The sequence below is a fragment of the Suricata suricatta genome, chromosome 16 (assembly GCF_006229205.1).
Source record: "Suricata suricatta isolate VVHF042 chromosome 16, meerkat_22Aug2017_6uvM2_HiC, whole genome shotgun sequence".
NCBI lineage: Eukaryota > Metazoa > Chordata > Mammalia > Carnivora > Herpestidae > Suricata > Suricata suricatta.
In genome coordinates, this window is record NC_043715.1 from 11,691,685 (window position 1) to 11,714,715 (window position 23,031).

At 42.9% G+C, this 23,031-nt stretch overlaps 1 protein-coding gene across 1 annotated transcript in view; it reads left to right on the forward strand.

Moving 5' to 3' along the window:
• The first annotated feature begins 20,929 nt into the window (after positions 1–20,929).
• FA2H (fatty acid 2-hydroxylase) overlaps positions 20,930–23,031 on the forward strand; it is a 52,241-nt gene continuing 50,139 nt past the window's right edge. Inside the window, exon 1 of the mRNA XM_029925321.1 lies at positions 20,930–21,239. Within this exon, the coding sequence (XP_029781181.1) occupies positions 20,970–21,239 (270 nt within the window). The 5' untranslated portion in view covers positions 20,930–20,969. The remainder of the gene's footprint in view (positions 21,240–23,031) is intronic.

Consider the following 23,031-nt stretch of genomic DNA (forward strand, 5'->3'; position numbering starts at 1 on the left):
CTGTCCTGAGGATTTGTTTCTGACAATGCTGAGAAACTCAAATGCTCCTGAGAAACTCAAATGCTCCAAGAAGCATTTTATTGTGAATTTGTTAACTTGGGTACCTGACCAAAGAAAATTAATAAAAGGGAAAAATGCCTGTATGAGGGAGAATAGAGAGGCTAAGGGAATCATTAGACCCTGATGTAAATATGAGCCCAAGTGGGGAGAGGGAGATGGATGGAAGAATTCTAGGCTGCTATGCATCCAATGAAGGTTTAGCCAAGCCACTGGGAAGTGCTTGAGCCAAAGTTGGCTGTCAGAGGAGTCCTGTGTCTCCTAGGAACAGGGCTGCCCTAGTATTCATGCCATGCATGGAGCACAGCAGGCATGACCTCAGGACACTCAGTGAGGGATTTCAGGGCGCCACAGCTCGGACCCTTGTGGCTGTGGTGGCTGGCACCTGAGTCTGGGCTACCTGCCTTCTCGGCTTACTTTGCCCCTGGTTCTTCATGGACTCAGGTCCAGGTGTACCGTTTCCATCCTACGAAGGGCTGCCCTGGCCTGTCCGACCTTTGACTTGGTAGGTCCAGTCTACTGTCTCTCCTCCTCCAGCTTACCCTCTGTGCTCTGCCTCACGGTGCTGGGCTGAGACTCCGATAGCCACATCTCTGCTCTGCCAGCTGGCTCCACACTGAGCTCTGGAAATAATGGTGCCAAAAGGAAAGGAAAGGTGGGGTCAGGGGAGGAGGGAGCTGCTCCATCCGGTTCACTCTCTCTTCCTACCAGCCTCCCCACAGCAAGCGTGCTCTGCCCTGCCAGGCACTTTCTGCACTTCCCAAACCAACTTCATCAACTCCTTCAAGACAACAGCCAAGCAGTGCCCACTCCTTGGCAACTGGGGGTCCAGCTCTGGAGGGTGTGTCCCTTAGCCTTCCGAAGTACCACATTAACCTGGTCGGGACTTCTCCCCAGAGGTCTAAGCTGTAGCACCCTGGACTCCTTCCTATAATCCTCTGAATTCCAATGGACCCAACATCCCCCCATTGTTATCCCAGCCCTTGGGGTGGGAGATGCTTCCTAAAGTTACAAGGTCTGTTACATCAGCATCCCTTTTTTGCCTGTATGATGCTCCAGTACCTGCTGAATTCTGCATAGTGAATTCTCTCTGTTAAGATAACCATTGTGGTTGCCCTTTTCCTGGATGGACCCTGACTATCTTGCTAAAGATTGAAACACTTCTCAGAGTTCAGACCAAATGAGATAGAGTGGGGCAAAGATCAAAAGCAAACAAAGGAGGAAACAGTTCGGTGGCTCCCAGAGGCAGGAGAGGGGGGAGTGTGTGAAAATGAGTAAAGGTGGTCAAAAGTACAAATTTCCAGTTACAAGGTTGACAAAAAGTCTCGAGGCTGTGATGCAAAGCATGGCGACCATAGGTGACATACTGTACTGTGGATTTGAAATCTGCTAAGAGAACAGATCTTAAAGGCTCTTATCACAAGGGGGAAATTATTAATAATTATTATTAATTTATATTATTAATGTTAATTTCTTTAACAAGGAGCCCTGCGTTTTTATTTTGCAGTGGGTGCCACAAATTATGGCAAGCACAGAAATGGGTGAAGGATCCCTGATGGGGGTCATGTTCATATTCTGGTCCCCCGGGTGGTTCTGGGAATTACTTCTAGTTTATTTGTTCTGTTTCATTTTATTTGTTTTAATTTTCTTCTTTTTATTTGCAGTAGTTGACACAGAACGGTACATTAGTTTTTAGTGAACAACATAGTAATTTGACAAGTTACAACACACTGTGGTCACCACGAATGTACCTGCCACCTGTCCCATTAAATCGCTATTACAGTATCATTGACTGTACTCCTTGTGGTCTGCCTCTTTATGCCTGAGACTTCCTCATTCTGCCCCAAGGCCTGTATCTCCCTCTCCCCTTCACCCATTTTACTTACCCCACCACTCCCTCCCCTCTGGCATCTGGCAGCCATCAGCTGGTTCTCTGCATTTATGGATCTGATTCTGCTTTTGTTTGTTTGTTCACGTGTGGTCTATTTTTAAATTGTACTTATGAGGGGAATCATATGGTATTTGTTTTCCTCAGTCTGACTTATTTCACTTAGCACAATATCCTCTAGGTGCATTCCTGCTGTCTGGGATTCGGTTTTCAGAGGGAATGGCGCTGACCTCCTCGCGCGCCCCTCCTGGGCAGGTCAGCCCGCGCTGACAAGGGCAGATGCGAGGCCTCGCCTAGGCGAGTGCGCCACCTAGTGGTGAGCAGAGGCAAAGGCGTCTAGCAAACCATATGTCTGCACCCGGCCCCCAGGAGGTCCCGCGCCCACACTAGGCTGGACATCCGCTGCCAGATGGTGATGACCCCTGACACACACTCCCACACACATCCGCAGGGCCCCGGGTTTAAATGTTTGTTCTCCTCTGCACGTCCTTCTAGGTTTCAGCGTGGGAGGCTTTATAGATGATGCTCTGTGGGCTTGGGCAAGTGGAGACGGGGCAGAGGGACGGGGCGGCAGGGGAGGATCTCCCCAGAGAGGGATACATCCCAAGGTCATGAGTCAGAGAGAGGGTTACATTCCCATCCAGTCCTCCAAACACAACTTTCTAACCTGGTGTGTGTTCACAAAGCCTTTCTGCCCAGAAAGCTTTTAGGGTGCTGGGGACAGGCCCATGGCATATACAGTGGGTGGGAACACTTGCCAGGGGCATATGCAGGGGGTGGGGACCCTCACCAGGGGCATGGACAGTGGCCTTCCTTGCTTTCGGAACTCTATAAACACAGTCATTACCACCCCGATGAATTTTGCCATCCCATTGTTATAACTATGCAGTAATTTTCTTTAATAGACTCAATTTTTTACTGAAATAAATTTATATAAAAAGAAAACTATACACCACTATCATGGATGGAAAGCCCAATATCTCTTGCCAAAAATATAAAGTAGCTGTAGAGATAAACAGCAGGGGCCCCCGGGTGGCTCAGTCCATTGAGCTCAGGTCATGATCTCATGGTTCAAGGGGTCGAGCCCCACAGAGGGGCTTTGCACTGACAGGGCAAGACCTTTTTTTGATTCTGTGTCTCCCTCTCTCTCTGTTCCTCCCCTGCTCACAGGCTTTCTGTCAAAAATAAATATGCATTAAAATTTTTTAAGATAAACAGAACAAAAACAAAAGTATTACATTATTGTTAATAAATCTAGCTAGGTTTTGGTAGGCTTCCAAAGACTAATCTTCAGCAAGTTATTAAAGATTTAGTGGCGTCAAATAGAGGCTTTCTCTCTCTTTTCTTTTTTTAAGTAGCCTTCATGCCCAACGTGGAGCCCAACACAGGGCCTGAACCCACAACTCTGAGATCAAGATCTGAGCTGAGATCCAGTTGGACACTTAACCAACTGAGCCACCCAGGTGCCTCCAGAGGCTTTCTCTTTGACGAAGGGAAAATTGACAAAGAAATGGCTTTCTTACTATGCCACTCACTGTTATTGTGGTGAAATCATCTCACCTTTTGGGGAATACAGGGAGCAAAGCAGAGCAGCTGGTGGCATCTCCACATTCAGAAGTAGCACCTTGAGGGACTGGCCAAAGAGACCAGGTCCTGGGTTAGGTGCCCTGAGAGCTAGAGGGATGGGTTATTTATGGGCTCTATCGATGGGAATTTTGGAGGGCTTCTCCTTTTCACCAAGTAAACCTACAAGTCCATTTCCTGGGCTGAAGCTTAGAAACCACTTGGTATGTTCCCTGGCTGTGGGGTTGGACTCAGGGAAGCTACAAAGATGGGTATGGTAGCAGACAGGAGAGAACTTTCTAGGCCTCCTTCCCACAGTTCATTGTGCAGATCGTGTCCTTCCACAGGTCCCTGCCCTACAGTTTGTGCCAGGATTTAGCTCTATAGACTACTCCATTCAAGACTTGCCCACCAGATTTCCAAAGAGAAAGAATTTCAACATGGATCTGGTAGAACTTAGGGTGAACTAAGGTACCGAACGAGAATGGATGTGTGTGGGTGTGGGTGTGGGTTGAAAACTGCAGAACTCTGGCCCCATCAGGACTCCATCTAACTTCTGGAATGGCTTTCAGCAGTTTAAGGCCATGTGCCTAGGATGACCTCCCTAACTCCGCTCTATGAAATACCTGCCTACGAAAGCTCAAGTCTGCCAGAAAATTTTACAGTGTGTTCCAAGCTTACAGTCTGTTTATTTAGAATAGTGAATCCTTCCTCTGTTTCTTTTGAGATGTATATGTATCTCCTACAAGTCAGGAGTGTCTTTCTCAAAGACCTGAAAGCCATTCCTCTGCCTCCAGGTCTCTGTGGGAAGATGGGGTCCTAACTTCAATAGTTGCCAGCTAACAGACACAGCTAGCCTAATCATATGTACACTGACCAACCACTTGTAATTTTCACTAGAGCCTCACTCTCTTCCCCTCCTTGTTCCTTTCTCCCTTTAAAAGATCTGGTCATGATGGGGTGCCTGGGGGGCTCAGTCAGGTAGCTTTCAACTCTTGGCTCAGGTCATGATCTCACAGTTTATGGGATCAAGCCCCATGTCAGGCTCTGTGCTGACAGGATAGAGATTGACATTCTCTCTCTTTCTGTCTCTCTGACTCTCCCCTGCTCTCAATCTCTCCGTCTCTCAAAGTGAATAAATAAACTTAAAAAAATAATAAAATATCTGGTCATGTCTGCACAAGTCAAAATGGGGCTCAGTCATTTCCCCTACCATCAATAGTTATGGAATAAATTCTGTTTTTACTGCTTTAATTAATATCTTGCATTATCTTTAATACTGTGTATACCTGTGTAGGCAGATGTTTATGCCTGCATCTGCACAGCTGGTTACAACTAAGGGGGGTCAGGCTAAGGGTTCAATCCACTTAGCTTAGATCTGCCCTTCTATTGATTGTGCTTGATTACCTAAGCTGTGTCCCTACTCTGTGCTACAAATTTTGGGTAGAGTATGTGGACAGATCTCCCGAAAGCTATTTGGACCTCTAGAAATACATCCTCAAATCTATGTTTTCTGGTAGTCCATCAGAAGTTTCTCTTTGTAGGCACGGAAATGTATTTTCTGTATCTAAATCCACTTAATAACATTCCTAGAGCTACTACTGGGTCAGTCACTGGTAAGTGCTACCAAAGTCACAGACTTTCTGGATAGTTGAGGGTTTGTCTCTGATTAAAGTTACCATCGTGTGTGTGTGTGTGTGTGTGTGTGTGTGTGTGTGTGTATAAACATAGTGTTACTTGTGATTATTTAAATCTGTGTAATACCTGCTGATAAGCTTGGGACTGCACCCAACCAATAGCATCTCCAGCAGCCAGCTATACAGATCTGCCCAGCTGGGTGGCCTGTTATCAATAGTACCATCAGGAACATGACCCTTCCTTTTGGTTCCAAGCTCTACTGATACTTGGGGCCTTGCCTCAGACTTCATTGAGAACATAGCAGTGTTAGACATGACTCTGTATCCACGCTATCGAAATCATCTTGCATTCCAGACTCTCTCTGCCATGTATGAACCATCCTTACTCCTATTGCAGGCCATCTCTCTCCTTTGTATCATAGAGAGAGAGAGAGATATAGATATATATATTGATATATATACGTACATATATATGTATGATTGTATCATGTGATTGTAAAATAATATGTATATGATTGAACTTATATAGAAATGAAATGTACATGACAATGACAGTCCAAAGGAGCTAGATAGGAGCAAAGCTGTCCTGGAGAAAGGAAATGATACTGGACAGTAATTGGAATCCACAGGAACAAATGAAGAGAATGAGAAATGGTAAAAAAAAAAAAAAAAAAAAAAAACGGGGCGCCTGGGTGGCTCAGTCAGTTGAGCGGCTGGCTTCAGCTCAGGTTGATGGTTTGTGGGTTTGAGCCCCAAGTCGGGCTCTGTGCTGACGGCTCAGAGCCTAGAGCCTGTCTTTGGATTCTGTGTCTCCCTCTCTCTCTGAACCTCCCCTACTCACGCTGTCTCTCTTTAAAATAAATAAAACATTAAAAAAATTTTTAATGGCTTAAAAAAAAGCTCTATAAATACTATAGCTCTATAAACATACTTTCTTTTGTCAGCTTCTTCAGTAGACAAAATTATATAAAGTAGTAATTACAACAATGTATTGTAGGGGTTATGTAGGGGTTACATCTCTGTACGTAACACATACAGAGATAATATATATAATAATAGCACTAAAAATAAGAAAGTGGAATAGAACTATATAAGATTAATATTCTTACATATCCCTGGAATTAAGTTAATATAAATCTGAAGTAGACTCTCCTAAGTTAAGATGTATATGTAAGCCCTTGACCAGCCACTGAAAAAGAACACAAAGAAATCTGGTGGGAAAAAAAATCATTAAAGGAAATAAAATGTTACACTAAAACATATTCACTTAATGCAAAATAAAGTAGTAAAGGAGAAATAGAGGAACAAAACAGCCACGAAACATATAGAAAGCAAAAAGTAAAGTGTCATTTAATTCCAACTACATAAAAAATAACATTATATGTGAATGGATTAAACAATTCAATGAACAGGCAGATATTGTCAAACTGGATATTTCAAATTTGTTTATGTTTATTTAGTTTTGAGAGAGAGACACACACACAGAGCACAAGTGCGGGGGGAAGCAGAGACAGAGAGAGACACACAGAACATGAAACAGGCTCCAGGTTCTGAGCTGTCAGCACAGAGCCCAACAGAGAGCTCAAAGACAGGAACCAGGAATGGCGAGATCATAACGTGAGCCAAAGTCAGACATTTAACTGACTGAGCCACCCAGGCAGCACTTGGGCTGGATATTTTAAAAACCAGAAGATTCAACTATATTCTGTCCACAAGAGACATTTTTTTCCCAAATGTTTATTTACTTTAAGACAGAGAAAGCAAAAGTGAGAGTGGAGGAGGGACAGGGAAGGAGGGAGAGAAAGAATCCCAAGCAGACTCCATGCCGTCAGTGCAGAGCCCAATGTGGGGCTCTATCTCACCACCATGAGATCATGACCTGAGCTGAAATCAAGAGTCAGGGACTTAACCAAATGCCCAAATAACAAAAGAAAAAAGAAATAAATTGGATATCATAAACATAAAAAAAAACTTTTGTGCTTCACAGGACATCATTAAGGAAGTGAAATGACAACTCACAGAATAAAATTAAAAATTTGCAATTATAGGGGCACCTGGGTGGCTCAGTTGGTTAAGCAGCCGACTTCAGCTCAGGTCATGATCTCACAGTATGTGGGTTCGAGCCCTGTATCAGGCTCTGTGCTGACAGCTCAGAACCTGGAGCCTGCTTCAGATTCTGTGTCTCCCTCTCTCTCTGCTCCTGCCCTCTGCCCACACTCTGTCTCTCTCTCTCAAAAATAAATAAATATTAAAGGAATTTTTTTAATTTGCAATTATATATCTAATAAAGAACTTGCATCTAGAATATATAAAGAACAGTTACAACTCAATAATAAAAAGACAAATAGCCCAATTTCAAAATGGGCAAAGGATCTGAATAGACATTTCTCCAAAGAAAACAAATGGCCAATAAGCATATGAAAAGATGCTCAACATCATCAGCCATCAGGGAAGTAAGGATGAAAACTGCAATGAGATACCACCTCACACCACTAGGATGGTAACAACAGCCAATAACAGATGGTGAGGATGTAAAGAAATTGGAACCCTCATACCCTTCTGGTGAAAATGGAAAATTGTGTATCCAATTTGGAAAACTGTCTGACATTTCCTCAAACTGTTAAATATTGAGTTGACACAGTTCTACCCCTAAGGAAATAAAAATGTATATCTACAAAAAACTTGTGAGGGGCGCCTGGGTGGCTCAGTTGGTTGAGCGGATGACTTCGGCTCAGGTCATGATCTGGTGGTTTATGGGTTCAAGCCCCCCGTTGGGCTCTGTGCTGACAGCTCAGAGCCTGGAGCCTACTTCAAATTCTATGTCTCCCTCTCTCTCTACCCCTCCCCCTCTCATGCTCTCTCTCTCTCTCTCTCTCTCTCTCTCAAAAGTAAATAAAGCATTAAAAATTAAAAAAACAACTTGTAATGAATGTTCATAGCAACATTACTCATAATAGCCCAAAAGGGGAAACAATTTAAAGATTCATCAAGTAATGTGTGGATTAATAATGTGTTATCCATACAATGGATTATTACTCATTAATAAAAATAAGTTAAATACTAATTTGTGCTACAACTCAGATGGACCTTGAAAATCTGCTGAGGGAAGGAAACCAGACACCAAAGGTCACATATTTTACCATTCCATTTATAGGAAGCGGAAATAGAATTGGCAGATCTATCGAGGTAAAAAGTAAAGTAATCATTTCTTAGGCCTGGTTAGGGGAGGGTAATGAGAAGAACAGAAATTTACTTCTAAAGGATATTGGGTTTCTTTTCAGGATGATGAAAATGTTCTAAAATTGATTGTAGTGTTGATTGCAAAACTTGGTGAATACTCTGAAAACCTTTGAATTATTCACTTTAAATGGACTAACTATACGATGTGTGGATTAGGTCTCAAGAAAGTTATTTAAAATACATATTTGAATATATCTATTTGCTTTTTTGTTTTTTATTTCTAGAATCTGGTTTAGCGTCTATTTATTTTTTATCCCCATTATAATGCTGCCTCAACTACTGGACCTTTATAATAAGTCTTGAAATCAGGTAGTATAAGTCCCCCAAATTGTTCTTTTTCTAATTTATTTTGCCTAGTCTAGGTCCTTTGGGTTTCCACTGAATTTTAGAACCTGTTTGTGAATTTCTATAAAAATAGTCTGCTGGATTTTTAGTAGAATTGCATTAAATTTATAGATCAATTTAGGGAGAACTGGCATCTTAACAATACTAAGCCCTCCGATTCTTGAACATAGTGTGTCTTCTTTTATTTAGTTCTTCATTAATTTCTCTCACAACGTTTTGTAGTTCTCCTGATGCAGGTTTCACACATCTTTTGTCAGATGTATTCCTAATTACTTCATGTTTTTAAATGCCTTGTAAACAGTATTGCTTTTTAATTTCAACCTATTTGTTATTAGCATATGGAAATATAATTGATTTCTGTACATTGACCTTATACCCAGTAACCTTAACTCACATAATACTTCTAGTTGCTTTTTTTTTTTTTTTTTTTGTAGATTCCATTGGATTTTGTTCATCATGTAATCTCTCGAGGACAATCTGACTTCCTCTCCAATCTGGAGACCTTTCATTTCCTTTTGTTGTCGGCTGCCCTGGTTATAACCTTTAGTAGAATGTTGAATAAAAGTGGTAACAGTGGAATCCTTGCATTCCTACAGACATTAGGAGAAAGTGTTCAACTTTTGCTTTTAAGTTTTATGTTAGTCGTAGGATTTTCAAAGATGCCTGTTAGGAGATTGAGGAGGTTGCCTTCTAGTCTTCCTTTGAAGAAGGGATATGATGGGAAGGTAGAGATGGCTATCAGTCAACAGAGGAATTGGCAAGCAGCATGTAGTACACACAGGGAGTACGATCCAGCCTTAAGGAAGGAAGTTCTGACCCAGGCTACAACGTGGATGAAACTTGAGGATGTTATACTAAAGCAAAATAAGCCGGTCATAAAGAGACAACTGCTGTGTGGTTCCACTTACGTGAGGTGCGTAGAGTAGTCAAAATCACAGAAAGTGTAATGGTGGTTGTCTGGGGCTAGGGCTGGGAAGGAATGGGGAGTTATTTTTTACCTGGTATATAGAGCTTCAGTTTTGCAAGAAAAAAAGAGGCATGAAGACGGATGGTGACAATGGTTGCACAACATTGTGAGTGTATTTAAAACTACTAAACTGTATACTTCAAAGTGGTTAAGATGAGGGGGCACTGGGTGGCTCACTTGGTGGAGCATCTGCCTTTGGCCCAGGTGGTGATCTCCTGGTTTATGAGTTCAAACCCAACATCCAGCTCGCCGCTGCTGCTGTAAGCACAGAGCCCCCTTGGGGTCCCCTGTCCTCCTCTCTCACTGCCCCTCCCCTGCTGGCGCTCGCTATTTCAAAAACAAGTAAACATTTAAAAATGGGGGAAGATTGTTCAGCCTGAAAAATGACTCAGGTGCCCATACATGTTACGACATGGATGAACCTTGAGAAAATGATGCTTAAGTAAAAGTAAGCACACAAAAGGTTGTATGTTGTATGATTCCATTTATATTAAATACAAGAACAGGCCAGTCCACAGGGAGGGCAAATTACTGGGTAGCCAGGGCCTAGGGGGGGGGGGGGGGCAGAAGGAAATGGGGCGGTGACTGCTAACAGGCACGGACTTTCCTCTTGGAAAATGTTTCAGTAGAGGTGATGGTTATACAATGGTGTGAACTAAACGCCACTGAATTGCACATGTTAAAATACTAAAAATGATACACTTTATGTTATGTGAACTCTAATTCATTTTTTTTTTAAAAAGAAAGAAATCAGTGCTTAAGAAACTTGCTAACGTCACTGGGGCCAATATCAGGACCAAAGTAGACTTGGGGCTTCTGGGTCACAAATCAATGCTTCCACCTCTGGTAACCACAAATCTGATCTTTTTTTCCTCTAGGTTTGGGCTGTTTTCTGGATTTTATAGGTAAGTGAGATCATACACCTTAAACTCACACAGAACTGCGTATTAATTATACCTCAGTAAAACTAAAACAAAGCAAACAAACACCCAAACTCAGTGCCTCATCTAACACAGCGCTGCCTTTTAGCAAACCAAATAATCAGCCAACGAAAAACCTCGGGTTTGTCCCACAGTGAATGAGGCACATATTCAGTGACACGTGGGATAAAAAGATATCCTAATATCAGCAAAATGTTTAGGATTCAGATGAGTGCTTAAAATGGGTATGTGTCTGGATGTTTTCTGTGTGTGCACGCATGCTAGAGGCAAATGTGTGTTTATATTTACTGGTATAATTGTTAGAAGGTATTTGCTGATTTTTCCTGTGTGCTGAGAGCTGGAGATTCAAACTAACATACGAAACATTCCCTGGCCTCAAGCCCGGCTAGTTAGTTAGGGACCCGTCTAGTTAGGGACCAGTCTAGTTAGGGACCAGTCTAGTTAGTTAGGGACCCGTCTACTTAGGGACTCGTCTAGTTAGGGACCTGTCTTGTTAGGGACCTGTCTTGTTAGGGACCCGTCTAGTTAGGGACTGGGCAGCAGTACAGGACACCGTATGCTGAGAAGGCTCTGTGGACAGGTGGCCCTTGAACCTCGGGGTCAGACCAGCCAGGTGGAGAGACAGAAGGATCTCTGCATCTGAAGGAGCAGGAGGGGAGTTAGAGGAGGGACTTGGGGCTTGCTTCCCAAGTTGAATTTGTATCTTGTTGTTCTTGCAAGAGGAAACCTCTGGCGATGTCTGACCAGAGCGACACCAGGCACTGAGTGAAATGTCTGTTCTTCGTGGTGCTGAAGGCGGACGAAGGGGTGGAGCTCGGTGGAGGAGAGACTGTCGGGAGTCTCAGCGTGAGGGCAGCATCTGAGCTAGTGAAGTTCAGTTTCAGCAGATATTTACTGAGCACCTCCAGTGTCCGCAGCTCTGTTCAGAGCAAAGCAACAACCACATAGGCAAGATGGGCCCTTGAGTTGCTCAAGTCCGGTGGTGATGGAAGAACGAACGTTTAACCTTAAAGTGAAGGAGAACCTGGCTCCTCGCTGTACTTCTCAGCAGTGGGATCATTTTTCTCATCTACCAAAGAATAAGATTGAGCCATAGTCCTTCTCTTGGGCCATTTTTAACTTTAACATTTCTTTTCTTTTTAAAAAAAAATTTTAATGTTTATTCATTTAAGAAATTTTAATGTTTATTTTTGAAAGAGAGACATACACAGAGTATCAGTGGGGTCAGAGAGAGAGGGAGACACAGAATCCAAAGCAGGCTCCAGGCTCTGAGCTGTCAGCACAGAGCCCGATGCAGGGCTCAAACTCACAAACCATGAGATCATGGCCGGAGCTGAAGTCAGAGGCTTGACTGAGCCCCCCAGGCGCCCCTTAACTTTAGCATTTCTAAAATGAAAAGGAAATGAGAGGTGCCTGGCTGGCTCAGTTGGAGCAGTAAGCGACTCTTGATCTCGGGGTCATGAGTTCAAGCCCCACGTTGGATGTAGAGATCACTTAAATAAAATAAATAAACATTAAAAAATAAAAGGAAAAATAGGAGATGCCTTTTAAAGGAGGAGGCTGTGGCATTGATGTTGGGTGACTTTAACGTTTTAAACGTTGGGGCTAGGTGAATGGTAATATCATGTGCCTGGGTGGCTCAGTTGGTTAATCATCCGACTTCAGCTCAGATTATGGTCTCATGGTTCATGGGTTTGAGCCCAGCATCGGGCTCCGTGCAAACAGCTCGGAGCCTGGAGCCTGCTTAGGATTTTGTGTGTCCCTCTCTCTTTGTTCTCCCCCCACCCTCTCTCTGTCAAAAATAAATAAAAACATTTTAAAAACTTTTTAAACAAATAAGACATTCTGGAAGGGGCTACTGACCTAAGGGAAAGCTGAATTCAACTTTTCCCTTGCAATAATTTTTTAAGCTTCCCAATCTTTAAAAGACCAAAGCTATTAGTCGAAAACATTTTAAAAACACACTATTCCCTGATTACAAGAGAGAAACCTAAACATATGATTATGGAAAAAGTAAAAGTTAAAAAAAAAAAGCATGAACAAACATATACTAGGCTTGTACTTGCCAAAATATGTATACAGCTGGTAGAGGGATATTAAATAGACAGAAAAGCAGAAATCATTGAGATGAACAGGTTTACTCTGTAATGATAGAAAGTTAAATTCACAGGGAAGGTATCACAATTTTGCATTTTTTTTGCAACTAGTAATATGGCCTCAAAATATATTAAACAAATATTTATAGGACCACAGGAGACACAGACAACCCTGGATGATGGTGGAAGATTTTGCCAATTTCCCTTGATGAGCTATAGCCCAGGGGCACCTGCGTGGCTCAGTCAGCCTGTGTCCATGAGTCTTAATTTCTGCTCAGGTCATGATCTCAGAGTTGTGAGATCGAGTTCCGAATCAGCCTCTATGCTAGGCGTAGAGCCTGCTTGAAATTCTCTCTCTTCTTTTCTCTCTGCCCCTCCCCACCTCTCAAAAAAAAAAAATCTTGAGATACAGCCTAAATGTGTATATTAGAACAGAAGCTGAAAATCGATCATTTAAGTATACATCTCAAGAACTTAGAAAAAGAACACCAAAGCAAACACAAAACAGTAGAAAAGAAATGTATAAAAATAAAATCAGCAATCAATGAAATGAAAAACAAAGGTATGATCTATAAAATCAAGAAAGCCAAAAACAGGGGCGCCTGGGTGGTCAGTTGAGCATCCAACTTGGGCTCAGGTCATGGTCTCATGGTTTGTGAGTTCGGGCCCCATGTCAGGCTCTGAGAACCCAGAGCCTGCTTCTGGTTCTGTCTCTCCCCTGCTCGAGCTGTGTCTCCCTCTCTCCCCTCCTCTCTCTCTCAAAAGTAAACATTAAAAAAAATTTTTTAATAAAAAAAAAAAGAAAGCCAAAAACTTGGTGCTATAAACCACTGGCAATCCTGATCAATAAAAGAGAAGAAGGCCAAGTTACCAATATTGGAAATAATAATAGCAGATTGTTATAATAGCATAATATATTTATAATATTGGCTATTATATATTATATATTGTTACATATAGCTGTATATTATATATTAGCTAGTTTATATGTATTATATATTTCAGATGTAGCAATATATTTTATGTATAGCTATATTAGCTGTTATTTATATAATATATAAAGTAGCAAATATATATATATATATAATGGCATAAAAAACATGAAATTCCTGGAAAATCTATTTTAAAAATTTTATTTTAGAAAGAGAGAAAGTGTGAGCTGGAGAGAGAGAGAGAGAGAGAGAGAGAGAGAGATTCTTAAGTAGGCTCAATCCCATGACCATGGGGTCATGATCTGAGCTGAAATCAAGAGTCGGATGCTCAACTGGATATAAACTCTACTAGGTTTATATCCAGGTGGCCCTGAATATAAACCTAGTAGAAGATACAGAGGCCTCTGCATGGAAAACTGCGGAAAACCCTGAGGTGAGTTAAAGAGGCCTCATGTGATTGCAAGGATACGCCACACCGACAGAGGAGAAGACCCAATGATGTAAAATTGTCTATTCTCCGGGATGTATAGAGTTGATGCAACTCCAACCAAAATCCCATCACCGGGGTTTGCTATTTTTTGTTTGTTTTTTGCCTGGTCATTGTTGCTGTTGTTGTTGTTTTTAAGCAGGCTTCACGTTCAGGTTCAACATGGAGCCCACACGGGGTTTGCACTCACAATCCTAAAATCAAGTCCTGAGCTGAGATCAAGAGTCAGATGCTTAACCAGCTGAGCCACCAAGGAGCCCCACCCATCAGCTTTTTAAGGTGAAAATGAACCAGCTAATTCTAAAACGTACATGGAAACTAAAAGGGCCATGAACAGCCAAGTTAATCTTGAATAACGAAGTTGAATGATTCATCATACCGGATTTTACGATGTATTAAAAGTATGTAGTACTTAAGTAGTACAGTATTGGGTCAAGAATAGACAAAATATATTAATGGCACAGATTTGAGACCCAAGAAACTGATACCACAGAGAAGTGGAGAAAAGGCTGTTTTTTTCAATAACCATTGCTGGACAAATTGCATGTCCATATGGAAAAACATGAATCTTGACCCCATACTTTACAGCATCCTCAAAAATCAATTTCAATTTGACTGTAGATCTAAATATGAAGGGTAGAGCAACAAAGCTTCTAGAAGATAATATAGAATTTATTATTTGGAGGCAGGCAAATATTTTTAAGGAAGACACTAGAAGCTCCAATAATAAAATTAAAGTCAATCTACTTTGTAATAAAATAAAACTCATGTTCTTCAAAAGACACCATTAAGAAAAAAAACAGAGGTAAGGCACTCTTGGTAAAAACTATTTGCAATACACATAGCTGACAAAGAACTCCTCTTTAGAATAAAAGAGACTCATGTAATTAATTTTTTAAAGACATAAAATTTGGGGGCACCTGGGTTGCTCAGTCGATTAAGAGTCTGACTCTGGATTTCGGCTCAGGTCATGATCTCACAGTTCATGAGTTCGAGCCCACAGCGGGCTCTGCAATGGCAATACGGGCCTGCTTATGATTCTCTCCCTCTCTCTCTCCCTGCCCCTCCCCTTCTCTCTCTCTCTCTCAAAATAAATAAATAAACTGGAAAAAAAAAAAGACACAGAATTCAGTAGGAAAATGGACTACAGGAGAACCAATAATTTAAGTACTCAATCTCAAATACAAATTTAAATCACACCCACCAGAACAACTTAATAAAAACATTTCTTAAAGATGAATAATACCAAGTGTGGCAAGGATGTGGAGACATTGGAGTTTCTGGTGGGAGGGTAATTTGGAGGGTAAACTGCTTGGCGGTATCTACTGATGCTGAACACACTCAAGTCTATTACTGAGTATCTACCTGACAGAAATACAGTCAAATATTTATCAAAAGACACACACAAGAGTGTTCGTAGCTGTAGTACCCTTAGCGGCCCCAGGAGGGAAGCAGCCCAACGAGCCATCTGGAACAGAGTGGCTAAGTGTGGCATTTTCACAGAGGGGAACAGCGTCCAGCAATAAGAGCATGCAGATGATCACTACACCCCAGAACACGGATGAATCTAACGAACATAATTCGAGTAAAAGGAGAGAGAAAGAGAGAGAGCACACTCAGTGTGATTCCATGAATATGAAGCTCGAAAGCGGACCAATACCGTTTTTGAAAACAAAAGGGTGATTTTCTTTCAGGGAAGAAAAACATTGTAACTGTGAAAAGGGCATGAGTGCTGCTGGTGTCTGTCTTCTGATTCGTGTATGTTCGTTTTGTGAAAATTCATTGAGCTGCACACTTAGGATTTTAGGTACTTTTTTCTATGGATGTCACACTTCAACAGAAAGCTTACTTTAAATAGAAGCCATTTTCGTGTACCTGGGTAGCTGCCTCTGTTAAGCATCTGACTCTTGATTTCTTGGCTCAGGTTCATGAGTTCAAGTCCCACATAGAATCCCCACTTAGGATTCTGTCTAACTCTCTCTCTGCTCCTCCCCGCGTGTCCTCTCTCTCTCTCTCTCTTTCTCTCTCTCAAAATGAAATAAAAATAAACTGTAAATAAATTAAGAAATTAGAGCCCCTGGTTGGCTCAGTTGGTTAAGTGTCTGACTCTGGGTCAGGTCATGATTTCTCAGTCTGTGAGTTCGAGTTCCGCATCAAGCTCTGTGCTGACAGCTCAGAGCCTGGATTCTGTGTCTCCCTCTCTCTCTACCCCTCCCCTGCATATGCTCTGTTTCTCTCTCTCTCTCTCTCTCAAAACATAAATAAACTTTACAACAGCAAGGAAAAAACCCTATAAGGTATACCCGGGAATTTATTTGCATGCATGTGTAAGTCCTATACGCAAAAAACTTTAGACTTTTTGGAACAATATTACATATGACCTGAAAAAGTAGAGATTTGGCTCAAGTTTGTAAATAGGAGGACTCAGTACTGCAAATATATTAATCCTCTCCAAATTAATCTATAGATTCAATGCAATTCCTTTTATAATCCCCATAGGATCTTTTCATGGACATTGACAAAATGATTCTAAAGCTTAAATACAAGATAAAACAAGACACTTTTCAAAGAGAACAGGGTATGAGTAAACAGGATTTTTGTAAAGCTGTAGTAATAAATAGTGTGATATTGGCAAAGAGAGAGACAAACCTGAACATTACCATTGTATAGGAGATGCTCAAACTCATGTAATTATACATTACAAAAGGCCAAATTTTACTGTATATAAATTAGATCTCAATAAAAGAGCACAATGACCTTATATGTTTGGATCTACTTCTGGACCCTTCTGTTCCATTGATTTATTTGTGGTTTCTAATGTGAGTACTACCCTGTCTTGAATTTGTATGTGTGTTTATCCATTTTTGAGGGGGAGATGGGTAGAGAGGGAGGGAGACACAGAATTTGAAGCAGGCTCCAGGCTCTTAGCTGTCAGCACAGAGCCCAATGTAGGGCTCAAAGCCATGAACCACAAGATTATGACCTGAGCTGAAGTCGGGCACTTAACCAACTGAGCCAGCCAGGCACCCCTTGAATTTGTAGTTTTATATTGCATCTCAAAGTCAGGAAGTCTAATTCCAGGAACTTTGTTCTTAATATTGCTTTGGATATTTTAGATTCTTTATATTTCTGCATAAATTTAAAATTAGTTTATCAGTTTATCAATTTTTTCCTTTTATTTTCTTGTCATTTATTTGGTGAGGACACTTAAGGTCTACACTCTTAGTAAGCTTCAGTTATATAATAGATTATAAATTTCTAAGGAGAAAAAACCCCGGTGGGATTATGATAGGAACCGTGTTAAATTTTCAGACCAGTTGTAGGACTAGAGATCTTAATAGTGAGTCTTCCAGCCCATGAACTTGGAACTTTTTGTATTTGTGAACTCTTTCATTTCTCCCAGCAGTGTTTTGTAGTTTTCAGTTAGAGGCCTTAGGTTTTTTTTTTCTTGTCTAATTTATTCTCACATATTTTGTGCTTTTTGACATTATTATAAATGGGATTTAAATTTTTCATTTTGCGATTGTTTGCAGCAAGTATAAAACACATTAATTTTTGTATTTTGATCTTGGGGCCTGTGGACTTGTTAAATCCACTTATTAGTTCTAGTTACTTTGCAATTAGTTGACATTTTCCGTGTAAACCATGCTGTTATCTGCAAGTAGAAAGATTTTTGACTCGTCACCTCTGCTCATTGTACTTCTGTTTCTTTTTTTCTTCTTCTTCTTCTGCCTTATTATCACTGTCTACGACCTTTAATACAGTGTTGAATAGGAGTGGTGTGAGTGGGAATCCCAGACTACAGGTTAGGGATTTTCACGTGTCTCCCGTAGGAATGTAAACTAGTATAACCACTTAGAAGTTAAGTTAGATTATCTTGTAAATTTGAACACTTGCATATCTATGACTCAGCAACTGGATCCCACAGGCTATAGAAACTCTTACCCATTACCTCATTCTTACCCTTAAGAATGCTCATAATAGAAAAAGAAAAAAGAAAAAAAAACCCTCAAGAAAATGGGGGGTGCCTGGGTGGCTCAGTCAGTTGAGGTTCCAGCTTTGGCTCAGGTCATGATCTCACGGTCTGTGGGTTCCAGCCCCGTGTTGGGCTCTGTGCTGACAGCTCAGAGCCTGGAGCCTGCTTCAGATTCTGTGTCTCCCTCTCTCTCGGCCTATCCCTCACCCATGCTCTGTTTCTCTCTGTCTCAATAATAAATAAACATAAAAAATTTAAAAAAAAGAAAATCAGTAAATAAATTCACATAGTGACAGTGACCCTCAACAACATGGATAAATCTTAAAATGATATTGAGTCAAACATGCAAGGCCACATGCAGTAAAATACAGTATCATGTGATTTTCATAAAACTCAAAACAAAGCTAATCTAAGTAATATATTGTATACGCATATTCTTAGATGTGACAAAAATTTTTTAATATTTTTTAAAGATTATTTATTTATTTTGAAAGAGAGAGAGTGAGGAAGGGACAGCGAGAGGGAGAGAGAAAGAATCCTAAGCAGGCTCCACACTGTCAGGGCAGAGCCTTGTGCAAGGCTCAAACTCAAGAACCACAAGATCATGACCTGAGCTGAAGTCAGACGCATAACTGACTGAGCCACCCAAACGCCCCAGTTGTGATAAAAATATCAAAATAAAAAACGAAGGATAGGCACAAAAGTTAGGACCATATTTACCTCTTGGGAAGAGGCAAAGAGATGGAAGTTTTGGAGTACAGAGGCAGGTGCAGGTTTTTGGTAATGTCCCAACTCCTGATTAGAAGGCAAATTTATTAAGTTGAATATACTATTTTTGCTTTGAAATGTACAAAGACTCTTTTGTTTGCTTTCAGAATATTTTTTTAATTTTTTTAAATGTTTTATTTATTTTTGATACAGAGAAACGGAGCATGAGAGGGGGAGGGGCAGAGAGAGAAGGAGACACAGAACCGGAAGCAGGCTCCAGGCTCTGAGCTAGCTGTCAGCACAGAGCCTGACGCAGGGCTCGAACCCACGAACGTGAGCTCTGACCTGAGCTGAAGTCAGAGGCTTAACCGACTGAGCCACCCAGGCGCCCCTCAGAATATTTTTAAAGATTAAAGATTTAAAAATAGCAAACTAATGGTTAGCATGCACACTATTGTTGTTCTCCACTTACAATGTCCTGGAGATTATTCCCTATCAGTACATACAGATCTATGTAGTTCTTCCTAATGGCTACACACAGGCTGAATGCACCATTAGTTATTTAATTAGTCCTCCATTATGATGAGTTGTCCTCCATTGGAGTTGTTTCTAGTCTGTAAACAGTGTTGCAATTAATACTATTACATATACATCCTTATACAGTGTATCTATAAGGCCAAATTTCTAAAATTGGAATTACTATGGTAAGGGGTGTTTTACAACTCTGAATAGATGCCTTAAGCTACTTGTTCAACTTCAGGTAGGTGTTTAAGGCAATGGTGCAAAATGCAAATAGGGAAGTCCCACAGACTGCTTTTGCACATGCAAGGCAGTTGAAACAAGAGGTGTGGAAATGGGGTGAGGGTGACTATGTATTCACCACTTGAGAAAAACATTTGTGACCTAAGGCCCCTAGGCCTATTGGACAGCAGTTCAATCCAGACTAAACTCACCTCTTGCCTACTCCCTGAGAATACACCAGGAGAGAACTAGAAGGGAGAGAAGGAACAGGCAAGTGTCCTAACCTTGGATACCTCTATTGTTGGGCTGGCCCAGATGCCAGGCTTTCTCACAGTGCCAGATGGGCACAGGTGCCCAGGCCCAGAAGAGCACAAAGGTGACCCTGAAGATAACTTCTAAGAGAGAGAGATGCTAGCTGGATTCTCTGTTCTCCCCTCAGGATCCTCCCCCTCTCCCCAGGACAAGATTAAATGAGGCCGACAGTCTGGGCCAAAAAAACTTCATAATCAAGATAAAGAATATTTTAATACAGTGTTTTTAAAATTAGAAATTAATGCAAAAAATCCGTGGTGAGCACAATACCAAAAATTTAAATATTGAAGACAAAAGCCAGTCCTCCACTTTTCTACCTTGCTTCTCTCGCCTCACTAGTCCTGGCTCCAATAAAACTTTATTTACAAAAACACGATTTTAAAAAGTCTTTATTGTATATTGTTATTGTGATAAAATATACACAATACAAAATTTACCATTTTAATCATTTTAAGTGTACAGTGGTATTAAGTAGTACATTCACGTCGTTGTGTAATATTTTTAAAATATTACATTAAAATGTTATGTATTGTGATTACTGACTTTGGGGGCTCCCAAGCCCAGAGCCTCACTCGCCTTACTCTAGTCTTCGCCCTGCCTCCCCCAAGCCTCACCCCCTCCAGGAGCCTAAGAATCTAAAACTGTAAATTTCTCCCAAAAGGCAGCAGCAGAAGAGTTATTCCAGTACCAATCACGCCACCGAGAATGTCCGTCCAGGCAGCCACCCGCGATAGGAAGAGTTGCTCCACCTGCATCCGCCAGTCCCCTTCGCTTTCTTGCGACGAGATACACCTGGGTGGCGCGCCCTCTACCTGCCCAGGGCCACCTGGGTGGGGGCCCGCAGCGGGTGGCCAGATCCCCACGGGTCGCCCGTGCTTCCTGCCGGCCAATGGGGAAGAGGGCGCCTCCGGGCTCGAGCAGCGCCCGCCGAGCGGCCAATGGGAGCGCGACATGCAAATGAGCAGGTGCGGTGGCGGCCGGCCCATCGAGGCGGCAGCGGCTCCGGGGATGTTAGAAGCGGGCTGGGCGGTCGCGGAGCACAAGTCCGGGCTTCCAGCTGCGAGCTCCGCTCTCCCGCCATGGTCCCCGCTCCGCCCCCCGCCGCCTCCTTCTCACCCGCCGAGGTCCAGCGGCGCCTGGCGGCCGGCGACTGCTGGGTCCGCTGCGGGGCCCGCCTTTACGACCTCACTGGCTTCGTGCGACACCACCCGGGGGGCGAGCAGCTGCTGCGGGCGCGGGCGGGCGAGGATGTTAGCGCCGACCTGGACGGGCCGCCGCACCGGCACTCGGCCAACGCGCGCCGCTGGCTCGAGCAGTACTACGTAGGCGAGCTGCAAGGAGACCCTCAGGTACAGACCCGCCCGGGGTCACCCCCCTCTACTCTCCTTCCCCGGTCCCTCACTCTCCGCTCACGGGCAAGCCAGGTTCACCTGCCCTCTAGGAGGACCCAAGGTGACAGCCTGCGGCCTCACCTTCGCTTCCCCCTTCTCTCCAGGTAACAGGTCACGACCGGTCCCCCTCGCTAGGACTTGCTCTCCAGCATGTCCCCTGACCGGCTTCTATCTGCTACTTCTGCCACCTCCCAGGTTGCTCCCTCTTTCCTACTTGTTCCGTCTGCAGCCTCTGCCATCTGACAATTTGGATCACTTTTTACCAGCCCCTCTCACTCTCAGTCTTTCCTTCCTTTCCTGTTTCCTTATGGGCCTCTCCCTCTCTGCATCTGTTCTTCATTTCTGTTGACTAATAGCTTCAACTTCACCTGTCCTCCCCTCCCCACTCACCCTGCTCCTGCTTCCAAAAGCTATAAATCAGTTCCCTTACTCGCCAGTTTGGATCTCCTGGTGTTGCCCTGTTCTGCACTAGGGCTTCCCTGGGTAGCTAGAGGTTAGGGCAGTGTTTGGGGTGGACTATGGCCTCTCATCCTTAGGATTTCTTATCTTGCATGGGTGCCCAAAAGATCGAAATGACAGGAGAGAGCTACTTTTTTAGAGACGAGGGGATTCACACTGTGAACTGCACGTCTCTCTACAGCCTCGTTATGGTTGTTAAGCCGCCAGCTGATCCTGGGGTAGATTTCCCTATTTCACGATGTGGAAACTGAGGCTCAAGGAGGCTCTGTAATTGGTCCAAGGTCAAAGAGCTAGTTAGTGCAAAAGACAAATGTACCTGGCTCCAAAATCGATGCTATCTCCAGCCCAAGGATCTTTGGGTATGGGAGATGGCCCCTATCCACAGGGCTCCAGGTGGGCTGAGCAAGAGGCCAGCTGAGTCCTCTGGCCCTCCTCAGGTCAGCTGTAGGACTGGTGGCAGTGGGGCCATCGCGCTTGGGCATTAAGCCGATAGCTGCTCCATACTTCTAGCTCTTGGTTTCAGGGTGGACCCAGCAAGTGTTTTAGATCTTTGAATAAAAGGACTTGCCTCTCACTGTTGCCAGGGGCTCTGCACTGGACCATCTCATTTAATACTTCAATCCCTTAATCACTCACTCGCTTGGTCCTTTAATGGTTATCAGCATTGACCTAGGCACTGGGGAGGTGCCAACAGTCAGAACCAATACAGTCTTCATAGAGCAAACAGGCTAAGGAGGGAAATATCCTAATTACATAGTAATTATTTAATTACTCAGTGCCATCGGAATATAGATTTGGAAGTGAGAAGTTGAAGAAGAGCTTTCTTGAGAAAGTAACATTTGCTCTGAGAGCTAACCATAGATAGGGTATTAGCCTGGTGAAGTGTGGTGGGAAGAGCATTCCAGATGGAGGGAACAGCATGTGCAAAGAAGGCTCTGAAGGGTAAAGGGTAAAGGTTCAGCACAGTCAAGGGACAGAAAAGCAATGTGGCCAGAGGCTGGCGGGCAAGGAGAGAGAAGTGGGAAGAGGCCAGAGATCAGCCAGGGCCACATCATGCAGGGCCTCCTAGGCCGTGGGCAGGATTTGGGACTTGATTCTAAGAATGACAGGAAGTCAGGGAAGGGATTCAGGAAAGGGTGTGGTGTGGTCAGATTTGCATCTTTGGAAGATCACCCTGGCTACAGTGTCAAAAAGGAATGCAGGGAGCCCAAGTGGGTTCCTGAGGGATGCCAGGCGGAGGCTACCGCATAGCCTGGCCATGAGGGGAAGGTGGCTTGCATGTTGGTGCCTG